General features: G+C 38.4%; 3 protein-coding genes and 1 long non-coding RNA gene across 5 annotated transcripts; 2 read left to right on the forward strand and 2 right to left on the reverse strand.

Moving 5' to 3' along the window:
- On the forward strand, nucleotides 391–6,334 carry LOC18778468 (coatomer subunit alpha-1). Of its 2 annotated transcripts, none has more exons than XM_020562112.1 (4): nucleotides 391–801; nucleotides 981–1,245; nucleotides 1,674–2,168; nucleotides 2,994–6,334. In XM_020562112.1, exons 2-4 carry the CDS (start codon nucleotides 1,038–1,040, stop codon nucleotides 5,942–5,944), a joined length of 3,654 nt encoding a protein of 1,217 aa, XP_020417701.1. In that variant the 5' UTR covers nucleotides 391–801; nucleotides 981–1,037; the 3' UTR covers nucleotides 5,945–6,334. The 2 variants fall into 2 exon arrangements, with proteins under 2 accessions (XP_020417701.1, XP_007213296.1); XM_007213234.2 differs by having other exon boundaries at nucleotides 1,015–1,245.
- LOC18780044 (putative wall-associated receptor kinase-like 16) lies at nucleotides 6,559–9,016 on the reverse strand. Its single transcript, XM_007212789.1, has 3 exons — nucleotides 8,158–9,016; nucleotides 7,881–8,063; nucleotides 6,559–7,781 (listed from the first exon to the last, which is right to left on the reverse strand). The coding sequence occupies exons 1-3, from the start codon at nucleotides 9,014–9,016 to the stop codon at nucleotides 6,559–6,561; spliced, it is 2,265 nt and encodes a 754-aa protein (XP_007212851.1).
- LOC109948945 lies at nucleotides 10,435–12,780 on the forward strand. The gene is made up of 2 exons (XR_002271397.1): nucleotides 10,435–10,586; nucleotides 12,550–12,780. It is a non-coding gene; the product is annotated as an uncharacterized LOC109948945 (long non-coding RNA).
- LOC18779601 (wall-associated receptor kinase 5) lies at nucleotides 14,433–15,158 on the reverse strand. The gene has a single exon (XM_007214160.2). The coding sequence runs from the start codon at nucleotides 15,156–15,158 to the stop codon at nucleotides 14,433–14,435; it is 726 nt and encodes a 241-aa protein (XP_007214222.2).

Genomic DNA, 15,729 nt, shown 5'->3' on the forward strand with positions numbered 1-15,729 from the left:
CTTGAGCCATCTCAAGATATGTATAGTTTTTCAATATGAGATATTGGGTCCTAATAACACAATTCTCTAAATAAACATAAAATAAACTAATGTTCATCACATCATTCTTGAGATTAAGTTAACATTAAAGAGGATATAACCACGATGTGAGTTGCAAATTTCATGTAAATAAAAATTACTTAACAAAGGCTATTACAACTTTGATAACTTAACACTTCAATAGTTCGAAGGAAGGCTTATAATTCAAGCTACTAGCTCTTCACCATGCACGATTAAAATTCAAAATAAGTGATTTATGTATAGAGAAATATCAATTTTCGTAGACCATTGCCCCTATAAAAGAAAAAGAAGCCTAAAAATCAGGTTCAAGGAATTGAATTGAATAAAACGTGACCAGTGACCACCTTGTCCAAAAAACGAAAGACAAACCAAGAACGAACGAAAGTAAGAAAGAAATAAAAGAGCTTTGCTTGAAAACCCAAAACAGATCTGCAAGGTCACTGACTGCTTTGTAGTGACCTCTCTCTCTCTCTCTCTCTCTCTCTGGGCATTGCAATTTTGATGTATTTAGCCTTCATATGATTGAATCTCTGCATTCCCGGATCTGAGTCTCTCCCTCTCTCTCTCTCTGTGTCTTACCCAATATCTCTCACCTGCTGATTGGCTTCTGAGAAAAGAAGAGAAAATTTGTCTGGATCATTAGACGATTTGTTGGATTGCAGTGCATTATCATATCGTAAACAAATCCATCATCTCGTATCGCCGCTTTACTAATCAACAATCCGCATTACCAGATCTGAGGTACATTTTCTCTCTCTCTTTCTTTGTACGTATCAGTTCAATCGCGAAATTCACCTCCCGTGATTGTTTGCTGAGAAAATAGATAAGAAAACAATGAATTGATTAGATTGAAAGTATTATCAATTGGATAGCCTTGAGACGTGATTTGTATTGCTGAATTGAGTTTCTATCAATTAAAGAGGTGTCGGTTGTTTGATCTTGATTTCAATCAAGGGGGCATTCAATTGTGTTTTGAGATGCTGACGAAATTCGAGACCAAGAGTAATCGAGTGAAGGGGCTGAGCTTTCACAGCAAGAGGCCATGGATCTTGGCCAGTCTCCACAGCGGTGTGATCCAGCTCTGGGATTACCGGATGGGCACTCTCATCGACCGTTTTGACGAGCACGATGGCCCTGTACGTGGTGTCCATTTCCACACCTCTCAGCCGCTTTTCGTCTCTGGAGGTATAACATCAAAATTCAAAATTTTTTGTTTTCTGTTGGTTCATTCCGTGTTACCGTCTGAAAATTTCAGCACTTGATTTCTTGTTTTCACGGTGTGCTTAGATTTGATATGAAATTAGTATATTGCATGTTATTCTGCCATGTTAGTTTTGTGCAATATTATGTGTCACCTTCTTGCACATCACCCGTTGCATTCATTAGAAATGTTAGTTTATTAGGTTCTTCTTTATGCCGTGTAGAAACAGTCAGATCTAGAATATTCACCCATATATTTCTTAATCTTAAATATGGTACCTGTGTTTTTCCAAGTTCTATCAAGCTGAGAAGAATATTACTTGTTTGTAAGTTTTATTTTATTACATGATGGCGCTGCTGACTCCGAAGAGATCCTCGAAGGAAGTAATTTATTGTGTAAGCTTAAATGGCAGGGGATGATTACAAGATCAAGGTGTGGAATTACAAGCTGCATAGGTGTTTGTTTACACTTCTTGGACACCTTGATTACATACGCACCGTTCAATTCCATCATGAGTACCCATGGATTGTCAGTGCTAGCGATGATCAGACAATCAGAATATGGAATTGGCAGTCCCGAACTTGTATTTCTGTGCTCACTGGACACAACCATTACGTCATGTGTGCCTTATTCCATCCAAAGGAGGATCTTGTTGTCTCAGCATCCTTGGATCAAACTGTTCGTGTTTGGGATATTGGTGCCCTCAGGAAAAAGACGGTTGCCCCTGCAGATGACATCCTGCGCCTGAGTCAGATGAATGCAGATTTCTTTGGTGGAGTTGATGCTGTTGTGAAGTATGTCTTGGAAGGTCATGATCGGGGTGTTAATTGGGCATCATTCCATCCCACACTCCCTCTGATCGTCTCTGGAGCAGACGATCGACAAGTGAAACTCTGGCGAATGAATGGTATGCCTTTTTTCTTCTGTTTCAGGTGTCCTGTGAAATAAACATTCTAATAAGTATGCACCTCCAAAGATTTTTTTTTAACAAGAAACAAAAATGTGTATGGATCTGCTTCTTGTTTTCAAGTATCAAAAGTAGGCTAGAATACTTGAATGAAATTTTGTTATTTAATTTTTCTTTTTTGTAAAAGCTAAATCCAACTCTGGTAAGAATATTTAAATATAATTATTTATTTAATTATGTTCATGATGCCAAACACAACATATGTTAGGAAACTAGGTATTTAAAGACTAATTTTTTAGCTTTTAATCATCCTACTGAAGATCTGCCTTTCTGTTGCAAGTTGCGACCATGTACACGATATAGTAACCTCAAAAACACTTAACATTTTCTCTTATTTTCTCGTTTTTATTGGTAACCCATTAGGGTAAATTGTTTCATGTTGTTGAAGAGAGGGAAATAGATTAGTTTTTAGCTCCCAAATTGTCATTTAACTTAATTTTCTATTATTGTTCTGTCAAATACCAGACATCTGTTGGTAATTTTGTACATTCCTTTTATTAATAAAGCCTTGTTTCGTAAAAGTTAATTCATGGCCTGTTCTGTAGCACTGAAGAAAGCCACATAATTGCTTTTGTACGTGTGCTTATATATTTCTTGGTAAATATTATGTGCATATACATTGGACAATTAAGCTCTTTTTGGTCTAACTTTTAAAAGTAAAAAATAAAAACTCTTCTAGTGTGTGCACTTTAGAAAGAAGGAAATATTAGAGCTACAGAAATCTGTTTAGTAATAATAGTCACCTGTTGATCTTTCCAATTTCAGATACAAAGGCTTGGGAGGTGGACACCTTAAGGGGGCACATGAACAATGTATCATGTGTTTTATTCCATGCAAGGCAGGATATTATTGTGTCCAATTCAGAGGATAGAAGCATCCGAGTCTGGGATGCCACAAAACGGACTGGTCTTCAGACATTTCGTAGAGAGCATGATAGGTTCTGGATTCTTGCAGCACATCCTGAAATGAACCTTTTGGCTGCTGGTCATGATAGTGGCATGATCGTCTTTAAATTGGAGAGAGAACGTCCTGCCTTTTCTGTTAGTGGTGATTCAATGTTCTATGTTAAAGATCGTTTTCTCCGCTTCTTTGAGTTCTCTACCCAGAGAGACACTCAGGTTATCCCTATTCGAAGGCCTGGTTCTTCCACCTTGAATCAAGGGGCTAAAACACTATCTTATAGCCCTACAGAAAATGCTGTTTTGATATGTTCAGAAACGGAAGGGGGTTCTTATGAGCTATACATTATACCCAAAGATAGCTTTGGCCGGGGTGATATTGTGCAGGAGGCAAAAAGAGGAATTGGAGGGCCAGCCGTGTTCGTGGCTAGGAATAGGTTTGCAGTGCTTGAAAAGAGCAGCAATCAAGTTATAGTTAAGAACCTTAAAAATGAGATTGTCAAGAAGAGTGCCCTACCTATTATTGCTGATGCAATATTTTATGCTGGAACTGGAAACTTGCTTTGCAGGGCAGAGGACAGAGTTATTATTTTTGACCTGCAGCAGAGAATTATTCTTGGGGAGCTTCAAACTCCTTTCGTAAGGTATGTTGTTTGGTCAAACGATATGGAAAGCATTGCTTTGCTGAGCAAACATTCTATTGTGATAGCCAACAAGAAGCTTGTGCATCAGTGCACTCTCCATGAGACAATTCGTGTAAAGAGTGGAGCTTGGGATGACAATGGCGTTTTCATATACACAACCTTGAACCACATCAAATACTGCCTTCCCAATGGGGACAACGGAATCATCAGGACCCTAGATGTTCCAGTATATATAACAAAAGTGTATGGAAGCACCATCCATTGCTTGGATCGAGATGGGAAGAACTGTGCCATTGTTGTTGATGCAACAGAATATGTTTTCAAGCTATCCTTACTGAAGAAGAGGTATGACCAGGTTATGAGCATGATTAAGAGCTCTGAGCTCTGTGGCCAGGCCATGATTGCATATCTACAGCAGAAAGGTTTCCCTGAGGTTGCCCTTCATTTTGTGAAGGATGAAAGGACTCGCTTCAACTTGGCACTAGGGAGTGGAAACATCCAGATTGCTGTTGCTTCTGCCAAGGAAATTGATGAGAAAGATCACTGGTATCGTTTGGGAGTGGAGGCCCTTCGCCAGGGTAATGCAGGCATTGTAGAATATGCGTATCAGAAGACAAAGAATTTTGAGAGGCTATCATTCCTCTATCTTGTGACTGGAAACTTGGATAAATTGTCCAAAATGCTGAAAATTGCTGAAGTCAAGAATGATGTGATGGGTCAATTCCACAATGCTCTATATTTGGGTGACATCAGAGAGCGTGTTAAGATATTGGAGAATGCTGGTCATTTACCCCTTGCTTATAGCACAGCTGTAATTCATGGCCTCCATGATATTGCAGAACGTTTGGCAGCTGAACTGGGAGATAATGTTCCGATTTTACCCAAGGGGAAATCTCCATCTCTTTTGATGCCTCCAACCCCAATCATCTGTGGTGGAGATTGGCCCTTGTTGAGGGTTATGAGAGGAATATTTGAGGGTGGTCTTGATAATGTGGGCCGGAATGCAGAGGAAGAGTATGAAGAGGCTACAGATGCTGATTGGGGAGAGGATTTGGATATTGTTGACGTGGAAAACATTCCAAATGGAGACATCAGTGCAGTGCTGGAGGATGAGGAAGAACATGAGGAAAATGAGGAGGGAGGATGGGATCTTGAAGATCTTGAACTTCCACCTGAGATTGATACTCCCAAAACTGCAAGTAATGCCCGTTCTTCTGTGTTTGTTGCCCCAACTCCTGGTATGCCTGTAAGTCAAATTTGGACCCAGAAGTCATCTCTTGCTGCTGAACATGCAGCGGCTGGGAATTTCGATATTGCAATGCGTTTGTTGAACCGGCAGCTGGGTATAAAGAACTTTGCTCCCCTAAGACAATTGTTTCTTGACTTACACATGGGCAGTCATACGTATCTACGTGCCTTCTCATCAGCTCCTGTGATCTCTGTGGCTGTTGAGAGGGGATGGAGTGAGTCAGCTACTCCTAATGTTAGGGGTCCTCCTGCTCTTGTGTTTAAATTCTCAGAGCTGGAAGAGAAGCTTAAGGCGGGTTACAAGGCCACAACTACGGGGAAATTTACAGAGGCTTTACGACTTCTCCTTGGTATTCTGCATACTATTCCTTTGATTGTAGTTGATTCAAGGAGAGAGGTTGATGAAGTAAAAGAATTAATTATCATTGTGAAGGAGTATGTTCTGGGTTTGAAGATGGAGCTTAAGAGGAGGGAACTTAAGGACAATCCCGTTCGCCAACAGGAGCTAGCAGCTTACTTCACCCACTGTAACCTTCAGATGCCTCACTTGAGACTTGCATTACTGAATGCCATGAGTGTTTGCTTTAAGGCTGGTAATCTCAACACAGCAGCCAACTTTGCCAGGCGACTTTTGGAGACCAATCCCACCACTGAAAACCATGCAAAGACTGCAAGACAAGTCCTCCAGGCTGCCGAGAAGAACATGAATGATGCAACCCAGCTAAATTATGATTTCAGAAATCCATTTGTGGTTTGTGGTGCAACATATGTGCCTATTTACCGTGGGCAGAAGGATGTTTCATGCCCGTACTGCAGTTCTCGGTTTGTTCTGGCCCAGGAAGGGCAGCTCTGTACTGTTTGTGATCTTGCAGTGGTTGGAGCGGATGCATCTGGGTTGCTTTGTTCTCCTACCCAGATAAGATGATCTCCTGCTGCTCGAGTAGGAGCAATTTTTCAACCTTCAGCTACACTACAACAACGGTTATGTTAGTTTCCTCATCTCCTTGAGCAGGGTTTCCATTTTAAACAAAGGGATTTGATTAGGTTGTGCTTCTCTTGTATTTCTATTTCAAATTTTATTGCAAGGTTCATGATAATGGTTTTCACTGTAATGAACAGGTTAAGGATTTTGATCTAGGTGATTCTTGTGTCTTTTGAGAATAAACAAATTAGATTGAGCTGGCAAATTAATTGCTTTTCCCGAAATGTGTAACTTTGAAATTTCATATATTGTAGACAGCAACACTTTCCTGTTAAATTTTCTTCTCGAATTCCATCATGAGAAATGCAAGCTGAGCTGACAGGGTTTTAAATATACTGTGTTTTAATTTTATTTCATGGGGGTGCCCGAGTAGTTTTGCGTTAATCTTCACTCATTCTTCTTGTTACAATTTATTTTTCCACATAGCTTTACAACGCAGTACATTGTAGTATGTACTCTGATATGCCCTTTTCTCAAATGAGGCACTGTCTCAAAATCAAAACAAACTAATATTGGTAAGATTTCCTACATTACATCACTATTGACCAGTCGATGAGCTATCGCCCGTTGTGTCGCATTAACATTTTGATTTCGATTCGCATGCTGTCGTACACAGTAGTTGCATCAGTAGTTGTACCAGTACTAGAACAATTGTCACCTCTAACAGAAGCCATTGAAGCTGACCCAAGTAAGTATTCAGTGTCCTCTGGGCCGAAATTGGCCTTTCCCCATGGATGCTTTGCCATAATCATCATCCCCTCCAGCTCCATGGCTATGTGTTTCATGGTAGGCCTTTCCTCCCTTTTTACCCTTAAACATCTATTTGCAAGATCAGCCACTTTTTTAAGTGTCTCAATATTTCCCTCATTGACTATGTCTTCATCAAGAATTTGATTCAAGCGACCCTGTTCCACTGAACAAACAAAGAAGCTCGCTAGATTTCTCTCTGCCTCAGGCCTGGCAAAAGAAAGTGCCACTTTGCTTGTTAGTAGCTCTGCAAGGACAACTCCAAAGCTATACACGTCACTCTTTTCCGTTAGTTGGTTTGAATGGAAGTATTCAGGGTCCAAGTACCCGAGTGTTCCTTGCACTAATGTAGTTATTTGAGCTTGATCTAGAGGAATCAACCGTGAAGCTCCGAAGTCAGACACTTTTGCTATGTAATTTTCATCTAAGAGTACATTCGTCGTCTTCACATCTCGGTGTATGATCGGGATGGAAATGGAGGAGTGTAAGTATGCCAGTGCTCCTGCAGTCTCTGCGGCTATCTTCAACCGCAGCTCCCATGAAAGTAAAGATTCTCTGCATTTGTTGTGAATATGCTCCGACAAAGTCCCGTTGATGATGAACTCGTAAACCAACAATGGCATCGGCGTCTCTAAACAACAACCTAACAGCCTCACCACATTCCTATGGTTGATTTGAGAAAGAACAATCACCTCGTTAACAAATTGCTCATTCTGAGCGGGGGCACAAATCTTGGACTTTTTTATGGCAACCACTTTGTCATCTTCTAGTATTCCTTTGTACACTGTTCCATATCCTCCTTCACCAAGGACTCTGCTTTCATGGTAATTGTTTGTAGCCTTCTCGAGTTCTTCTGCAGTAAAAATTTTCGTTGTCTGCACAGGTCCTCTGCGACTAGCGAGTTGTTGCTGCAACAAGAAGCCACCATTTTCTTGAAAGTATTTTTCTTTGAGTTTGATGAACCTCCTTTTCTTCGTTCCCCAATAAGTCCATGAACTTCCAACCAGCAAAACCAACAAGGCTACTGTCATAGCTGCAAATCACAACCAGATTTGATTTCATAAGTATTTTGTATAATAATCTACTTAAATAAATATAGGATGCATTTTAACAGTTCACCAGATGTGCATACCCAATGAAATAGTAAGCAAGTGAATGCCCTTAAAAAGATTGCTGGTGTTGTCTTTGCTGCAACCTGTTCCAGCTTTCATTCCGTCGCCTTTGAAACCTTTTGGACATACACAAGAATAATTTCCAAGTACGTTTACACACGCTCCTGCACTGCAGGGGTTTGAAATCTGGCACTCGTCGGTATCTGAAAAGAACAGAGGATCCATTTCCATTAGCAAACACCTAATTAAGGCTCATAATTATCAAATTAGATGTATATAAGAGATCATAATCAGTACCTTGACAACCGTCTGGGAGGTATGGATTTCCTTCATAACCTGGCAAACATTCACAAAAATAACCAGACAGATTGAGGGGGTTGACACATGTGCTATTTCCCTTGCATGCATAATCCTGCCTATGTTGAGCTGCATCACATGGTTCATCCCCAATTGCCCAGTTGAGAACCATCGGAAGCCGGCTTATAGATTTCAGTTCTTGGAAACTTTTACTAGAGAATGTGAACTGGCCTTCTTCCACAATGAAGGAGTAGCTGCAGGGGTTGAAGTCCCATATAAATGTATGATTGTAGTAACTACTCATTGTCACGGTACGCACTTGAAGTCCACTTGGGATTGAAGTTTGGCAGCACCCAATGCCAGAGCAAGACTCACTAATGCTTCCAAGGCTCTCACAGAAGGTCATGCACCCAGTTATGTACTTTTCTTTGCCCCGACCACCTTCGAAGATTGCGTAAGTGTCACAACCAACGGCAATGAACTTGTTTTTGGTGCCGGAGATTGTGTAAGGAGGGAAAAGCTTGAGCCTTGGGGTGTTGCTGAGTTTTGTGTCTAAAGAACCATCTTGGTCATAGCAATCCCTGGCTACAAATTGCATTATTTGTAACTCACCATTAAGGGATAAGTTGGAAATTGGGATCCCAGTTCCATTCAAATATGGTGTTGGGGTTTGGTTGGTTTCATTACAATCAATGAAAAATTCATCTCTGAGGTAACAGCCTTTAGCTATGCCAAATGGAAATGGAATTGACAAATTTCCACATTGGTTTGGGCAGCCAGGCAAGGCTTGAGCTTCTGCAGCTGCTAATACAACCAATCCCACTAAGAAGAGTTGCAGAATAATCCCATGTAAGGCCATCCAATCCAATCAAAGCCAGTGTGTTTCAAGAGGAATGTATCTTCCTCCCCCTCACTACTAATTTGTACGCTCTACTTTTCCAGTCCAACAAGTTTTCTAAGCCGGCTCTAATTCTTGTTTACCGGTTCACATTCCAAACAAGATGATGACAAAATAAGGACCCATGTCCTTTTATTATGTGACAAAGCCAGGACAAATCTACAACAATAATAAAGAAGAAAGCATACATGTTTTTGTTTGTTTTGGGCCGGCCAAAAATCAAATATGCGTACTTGATCCTGACTTCAAATTGGTTTTTTTATGTGTTTTTTTTCACTACATGAGAGCTGGAAGGCCTTGGCTTGTAATGGAAAAAGGGTCAAAGGGATGAAAGCTTTGCCTGCGTGGTTTGACTGTTTTTCTTCACTGGCATTCAGGGGCTTCCAAACCCATATGTATTTGTTTATTGTACATCAAATTTCTGGCTTCAGAAAAATACTATAAATAATATTACTTCCAAACACTAAATGCCAATTATAGATCAATTTCCTTACGTGCTGCTTTTGTCTTCCTCACCTACAATTTCATGCAAATCCTTTTGACGTAGCAATTAGTCTATGCTGCTGCAAGCAGTTTATGAATTATATATCAGATGGAGAAAATTACAAAAGTAGAAATTGAAGGGATGGAAAATAACATTAAACTTTATATACATGCTATATATATATAGATTCTTCAAATAATTTTATTTGAGGAACATCCTTTACAGTGTGTTAAGATGAGGAAATTTAAAAATACAAAGGATTTCATAAATAACAGAAATTAATATTCTAGAATTTGTAAAGTTTTTTGTTTGGGTGACGGATTTAAAACACGGAATTTAACCTTTATTTGTAAAGTTATTTTTTTAAAAACTCAATCTCTCTCGGGATTTTAGAAATGACGACTTTTATATGGAATTTAAAGTTGGGATTTAGGATCTCCAAATTCCATATTTTTTCCCACGCGGAATTTCTAAATTTCTATGTTTTTTTTTAATTCAAACACGGGAATTGGTTTATGTCAATTTAGAAATTCCGACTTTTGTCAAAATCCCAAGTTTATTTCTCTCATCCAAACGCACCGTTAGGGTATCCTACGAAATTTTTTTCATCTATCTAAATCATCTATTTTTCACATCTTTATTCATAGATATCATTGCAAAAAATCATGCAAATTGAAAATCATTAAGGTATCTAATTGAGATCAATAAAATTAATGAACAAGATGCTTCAAGAAATTACTTAAATTTCAATGATGTAATTGAGTGATAAAATGATATCGGATTCAAGTTTTGTCGAGGTCAACAGTTTGACTTTCAATATTGTGGGTCAAAAGTCGAAAGTCTAAAAAAGAAAAAAGACCACACGTAGAGCCCAAATCTGATTACAACCCGACCCATTGCCTACAGAGAAATTGATTGCGGTTACTACGGCAAAAATCCCCAAATCAATTCGACAAGAGAGAATCCCTAAACCTAACTCCCAAGACGACGTCGCCGCTCGCACTACCGTAGCCGCCGGGAAACCTCTGTCGAGTTACTAAAGAGAAGGTAAACACTGGATTTTACAATGGATATCTAATTGGTTGAAAATTGCATCTTCATTTCTTGACCCAAAAAAAAAAATTTGCATCTTCATTTTTTTTTCTTTCTATTTCCATACATCGCACTCTGTAAAATATCAAAGTTTGCATCTTTTTTCAAAAGTTGATCGAAAACATGAAACTACAGAGACAAGACTACCCACTAACACTTCTCGCATTAATGGCGGACCCAATGTAGGCTGCAATTGCCCCTATTTAAAAAAATATATATATTCACAAGCTTATATAGCCTCACTCCCACTTATTTTGTTGTAGTAGTAAATGTAGGATTCTAACTCAATATGTTTGAAGAACTGAATTTGATTTTGGCTGGTGGCTGTGTTTAACTTATTTAGAGTATCCGATATCAATCTGTAAATGAAATGATAGGCATGTAACTAAGATTTGTTTCATGCGAAGATTTAGATTTATGCAATTTGTTTTCATGGTTTTGGATGGGATGAAATGCCTAATAGAGTGAGAGATAACAGTTGTGAATTATTTCAATGGAGATGTATGAGTACAAGTCGGCAGAGTGATGCAGGCCAATAAAAGAAAAAAAAGAACTTGGGATTAATCTGAGCCGAGCTTTGTTTCTTTAAACGGTCATGTTAAAATCTTCGGTTCAAGGGTTTTTGGCATTTGAGTTTTGGGGGTAGAGTTGTATGAAAGCTCCTCTAGTTTTGTTAATCACATGGAGAAGGCTTGGCTAATCACTAAGGTAAATCTTGTTATTGATCTATTTGAAAACTTCATTTTAAATTTTGTCTGGGATAAGATTGATTCTCTGGGCTCCAACTTCCAATTATGTAAGTTACCTTCTTAGTGAAGTTTTATCTGTCTCTGGTCCAATACAAGGATACAAGAAGGTTGGCTCATAAACTTAAATATGTACTGGGAAATGGAATCTTGATCTCTAGTAGCTACTAAAAATTAGTGGAAGAATTATTCCTTCTGTTTAAGCTATCTTCTTTGAATTTAGTTTTAGGTACCTCCTTCATTATGTCCTCATTTAAAGTTTTCTATTTCAAGATTGGGTCGCATTTATCTTAGGGAAACATATACTTAACTATGTCCTGGTGACGCGTTTTAGGCATCTAAAAGTTTATGCCAAGAGTTGCCATAGGGTACATCAAAGGGGAAGAACATTACATGAAGTGTCATGTCTTAATTCCAAATAATAGTGTACACATACAGTTGAGTTGAAAGTGTTTAAACTTCGTTTCTGCTATAATGTATTTGATGTTTGTGTACATACATTTGATTTCTAATGGTGGTATTGCTATTATGTATTTGATGTTTGGGATTAATTGACCACATGATGCCAAGCTTTTTTTCTTTCTTTATGCACTCATGTTAAAACCCTCGTTTCAAGCTCCTCTAGTTTTCGTAATCACTTGCAGAGAGCTTGGCTAATATCTAAGGTAGATTTTATTATTGATCCATTTAAAAAAGTCATTTTAAATTTTATGGGGCTTAGATTGATTTTCTGGGCTCCAGCCTCCAATTATGAGTTTGAATTTCAGTTAAACACTTCGTTTGTATGTATATATGGAAGTTACCTTCTTAGTGAGTTTTTATCTGTGTATGGTCCAATAGAAGGATACAAGAAGTTAGGGTTATAATCTTAAATATGATCTGGGGGGTGGATGTTGATCCGTATTAACTACTGAAGTTTAGTGGTAGAATTATTCCTTATGTTTAAGCTATCGTCTATGAATTTAGTTTTAGATACTTCCTTAATTATCTTAGAGGAACAAAAACACTGGTATTGCAGCAAGGAAAACATATACTTAACCATATATGATTGAGTTGAGCATGTTTAAACTTCACTTCTGCTATCTTCCCTGAGTCTTGCTACAATGCGTTTGATGTTCATGTGCCCACGCATTGACTTACATTTGCTTTTCGATGGTCGTATTGTTTAGCAGGCAAATCCCTGTGAGTGAGTTGTGGGCAATTACATGCAAGCCACAGAGGAGATATTATGGGGTGATTTAGTGTGAATTGCTTATTGGATGGTGACTATTTTATTTTTTCTCCCTTAATTACAACAAAATATGTATTTAAACATTTATCACAACAATTGTACACCAAATAATATATGTGCCCAACAATTTTCTCAAATTACTAACCAAAATAAAATTTGAAAATTTCATAAATATGGACTCCTTATGGAAAGAAAGGAGCTGAAAACTGTTTTCGAGTTTTAGCGGCGGTTTTTAGGGACCGTCGGGGAAACACTTTTAGCAGCGCTTTGCGACGATAAAAATCGCAGCTAAATCTCCTGCGCATAATTGGGACCCTATTTTCGTCACTAAAGGCAGCAAAACCGTCGCACGCCGTAGCCAAAGATCGGGAACCGTCAATTAAAAGAAGATTAGCTACGTTTTGCTGGTTGAAGTATTTTTCCTTCTGATTTACAGATGCCATTCACTTTCTTTCGACCAGAATACCCCATGCAATTTAGTAAATCTCGAAACAAGAATTAATTTACCATCTATACAAGTAACATGGTGTATATCTGTGCAAAACCATCGATTAAGCATAAAGAAAAGACTAGATAGAATTGATGAAGAAAAAAAAAACTTGGTTTCTTCTTTTGTTTCTTCAGTAACTTAGGGCCTGTTTGATAACTATTTCAATTTTAATTTTTAGTTTTCATTTTTGTGCTAAAGTAGGATAATGAGAGTGAGAATGAGAGTGAGGATGAGAGGGAGGACTAACAAAAGTGAAAACAAAAACTTAAAACTGAAATCCATTTGAAATTGTTTTCACTTTTGTTACTCCTTCCTCTCATCCTCTCATGTCATCTCCCCTCTCAATCTCATCTCCACTCTTATTCTCACTTCCATTCTCCCTCTTTTTTCTCTATACTCTAGCACAAAAAAATGAAAAATGAAAAATGAAATGGTTATCAAACGGGCCCTTAACTTCTTAAATGTATAGGTAGAGTTTATGTGGCTGCCAAATTATAGATGAAGTAGGTGAACTCTGATAGCCTTCTCCTTAAGTGATTGTGAACCCAGAAAGCAAGTTACCTAGTGCGTAAAATGCTTGGGAAGTTATACCAGCAACGTGTGGAAAACATAAAGTGTAAGTACCAAAAGAATTCAATCAAAGCTGTTTATAGCAACAAATTCGAATTTGCATAAGATATAAAAGATTACATGATGCTTGATATAATGTTGGTATAATTAGTCATCTATGCAAAGGCATATGCCGAGGCAAAATACATTAATACCAGCCCCTTCACTATAAAAGAGCATTTGTTCAACTGCATAGATTGAACGTCAACGTCTCTTACATCTGTCTATGTTTGCAACACTGATATTGTCCCCAGTTGTAGATCAATTTCCTTACGTGCTGTTTTTGTCTCCCCCACCTACACCTCTGCTACACACCTTAAAATTTCGTACAAATCCTTTTGATGTAGTAATTAGTTACGTTTATGGTCTATGCTGAATGCAGTTTACTTGTGTTAACTGGACAACTTCTTGCATGTAAAAGTAATGTTTGTTAGAGGCGACCAGATTCTAAAAGTTCCATAATCTTTTCGGTCTAATTATAAAGAATTGGGAGCCGGCCTAACAATTAAAAATAACCAATCAGCACAGGCATATTCATACCATAAGAAAAATCAGCAATAGTATAGTGAGATCTTCCCCTCTCTATTTCTGATAAAAACTATATATTTTTCTCATTTCTTAATAGAAACTGTTACTTGATATAATTATATATCAGATGGAACAAATTACAAAAGTACAAATTGAAATGATGAAAGATAACAAAGTAATACTTGGGTCTTGATCCATTATCGCCCATCATCGTAAGGCATGGCCAATTGGATCTGCATGATATCATACCCAGTGGTTGTACCAAGAGTTGTATCTCTAGAACTACCATCACCTCTAACATCCACAAAATAAGCCTCTGAATTCATAGCTGACCCAAGCAAGTACTCAGTCTCTTCTGGACTTGAAACTTGAGCTTTTCCCCATGGATGGTTTGCTGTAACTCTCATTCCCTCGAGCTCCATTGCCACTTCTTTCATGCTAGGCCTCTCCTCCCCTTTCAACCTTACACATCTTCTTGCGAGTTCTGCCAAGTTTCTTAGCGTCTCAATGTTACTCTTGTTAACGATGTCATCATCAAGAATTTCCTTCAATTGATCTTCCTCCATTGAACAAACAAAGAAGCTTACTAAGTTTTTCTCTTCTTCGGGCCTGGGGAAAGAGAGCGCTACTTTGCTTGTCAGTAACTCCATAAGGACAACTCCGAAGCTATATACATCACTCTTTTCTGTTAGTTGATTCGAGAGGAAGTATTCGGGGTCTAAGTATCCAAGTGTTCCTTGCACTAACGTTGTTAGTTGAGTTTGATCTAGAGGGATCAATCTTGAAGCTCCAAAGTCAGACACTTTTGCAGTGTAATTTTCATCTAGTAGTATATTTGTTGCTTTCACATCTCTGTGGATAGGGCAGGGGTATGAATCCTTGCACTCATCAATATCTGAAAGGCAGTAAGGAAAGACCAACATCAGGTAAAAACACAATTTTAGCTTTTCCAGCGTCAACGTAACTTAGGTAAGAAGCCAATGTAGTATTCTTAGAAGAAAAAAAAAGTTTGGATATTTAGCAGGAAATATTGAAACATATATATTAGTACCACCAGCTGATCCCGTTAGTTCCAAGCAGGAAATTCAGGATTAGGCTCAAGGGAAAGTAGTGGTAGAGGAGGAATCAAAAGAGTCGGAGGAAGGAGTAGTGGTGGTTTTGGTTGTGGTGGTGGGTATGGGTGGCTGATAGGTACCATCAACATATTTCCACAAACCGTGGCCAATAAGGAAGGGTTTTATTTGACCTAACCAGATAAGGTAGATGCTTTTTGTGAGTGATAGGGAAGGGAGGGAGAATCAGTGGGAGCAGAATGTCCCCCACCTAAAACTTCATGCAAATCCTTTTGATGTAGCAATTAGTTTATGGTCTATCAGTAGAATCTAGACGAATTCTAATAACTCCTAGCAAATCATCGAGTTCTTCCCCTTTCTATTTCTAATAAAAACTATATATTTTTCTCATTAATTAATTGAAACTGATACATATATAACT

The sequence above is a fragment of the Prunus persica genome, chromosome G4 (genome assembly GCF_000346465.2).
Source record: "Prunus persica cultivar Lovell chromosome G4, Prunus_persica_NCBIv2, whole genome shotgun sequence".
NCBI lineage: Eukaryota > Viridiplantae > Streptophyta > Magnoliopsida > Rosales > Rosaceae > Prunus > Prunus persica.

What these genes read in the sequence shown, in the direction of transcription:
- LOC18780044 (XM_007212789.1), bottom strand. Translation starts at nt 9,016, where the DNA reads ATGGCCTTACATGGGATTATTCTGCAACTCTTCTTAGTGGGATTGGTT. An exon ending in CCTCCCAGACGGTTGTCAAG is followed by an intron (nt 8,064 to 8,157) that starts GTACTGATTATG and finishes TGTTCTTTTCAG; the next exon opens with ATACCGACGAGTGCCAGATT. An exon ending in CTTGCTTACTATTTCATTGG is followed by an intron (nt 7,782 to 7,880) that starts GTATGCACATCT and finishes TGTGATTTGCAG; the next exon opens with CTATGACAGTAGCCTTGTTG.
- LOC18778468 (XM_020562112.1), top strand. Translation starts at nt 1,038, where the DNA reads ATGCTGACGAAATTCGAGACCAAGAGTAATCGAGTGAAGGGGCTGAGC. An exon ending in GCCGCTTTTCGTCTCTGGAG is followed by an intron (nt 1,246 to 1,673) that starts GTATAACATCAA and finishes CTTAAATGGCAG; the next exon opens with GGGATGATTACAAGATCAAG. An exon ending in GAAACTCTGGCGAATGAATG is followed by an intron (nt 2,169 to 2,993) that starts GTATGCCTTTTT and finishes TTCCAATTTCAG; the next exon opens with ATACAAAGGCTTGGGAGGTG.
- LOC18779601 (XM_007214160.2), bottom strand. Translation starts at nt 15,158, where the DNA reads ATGTTGGTCTTTCCTTACTGCCTTTCAGATATTGATGAGTGCAAGGAT.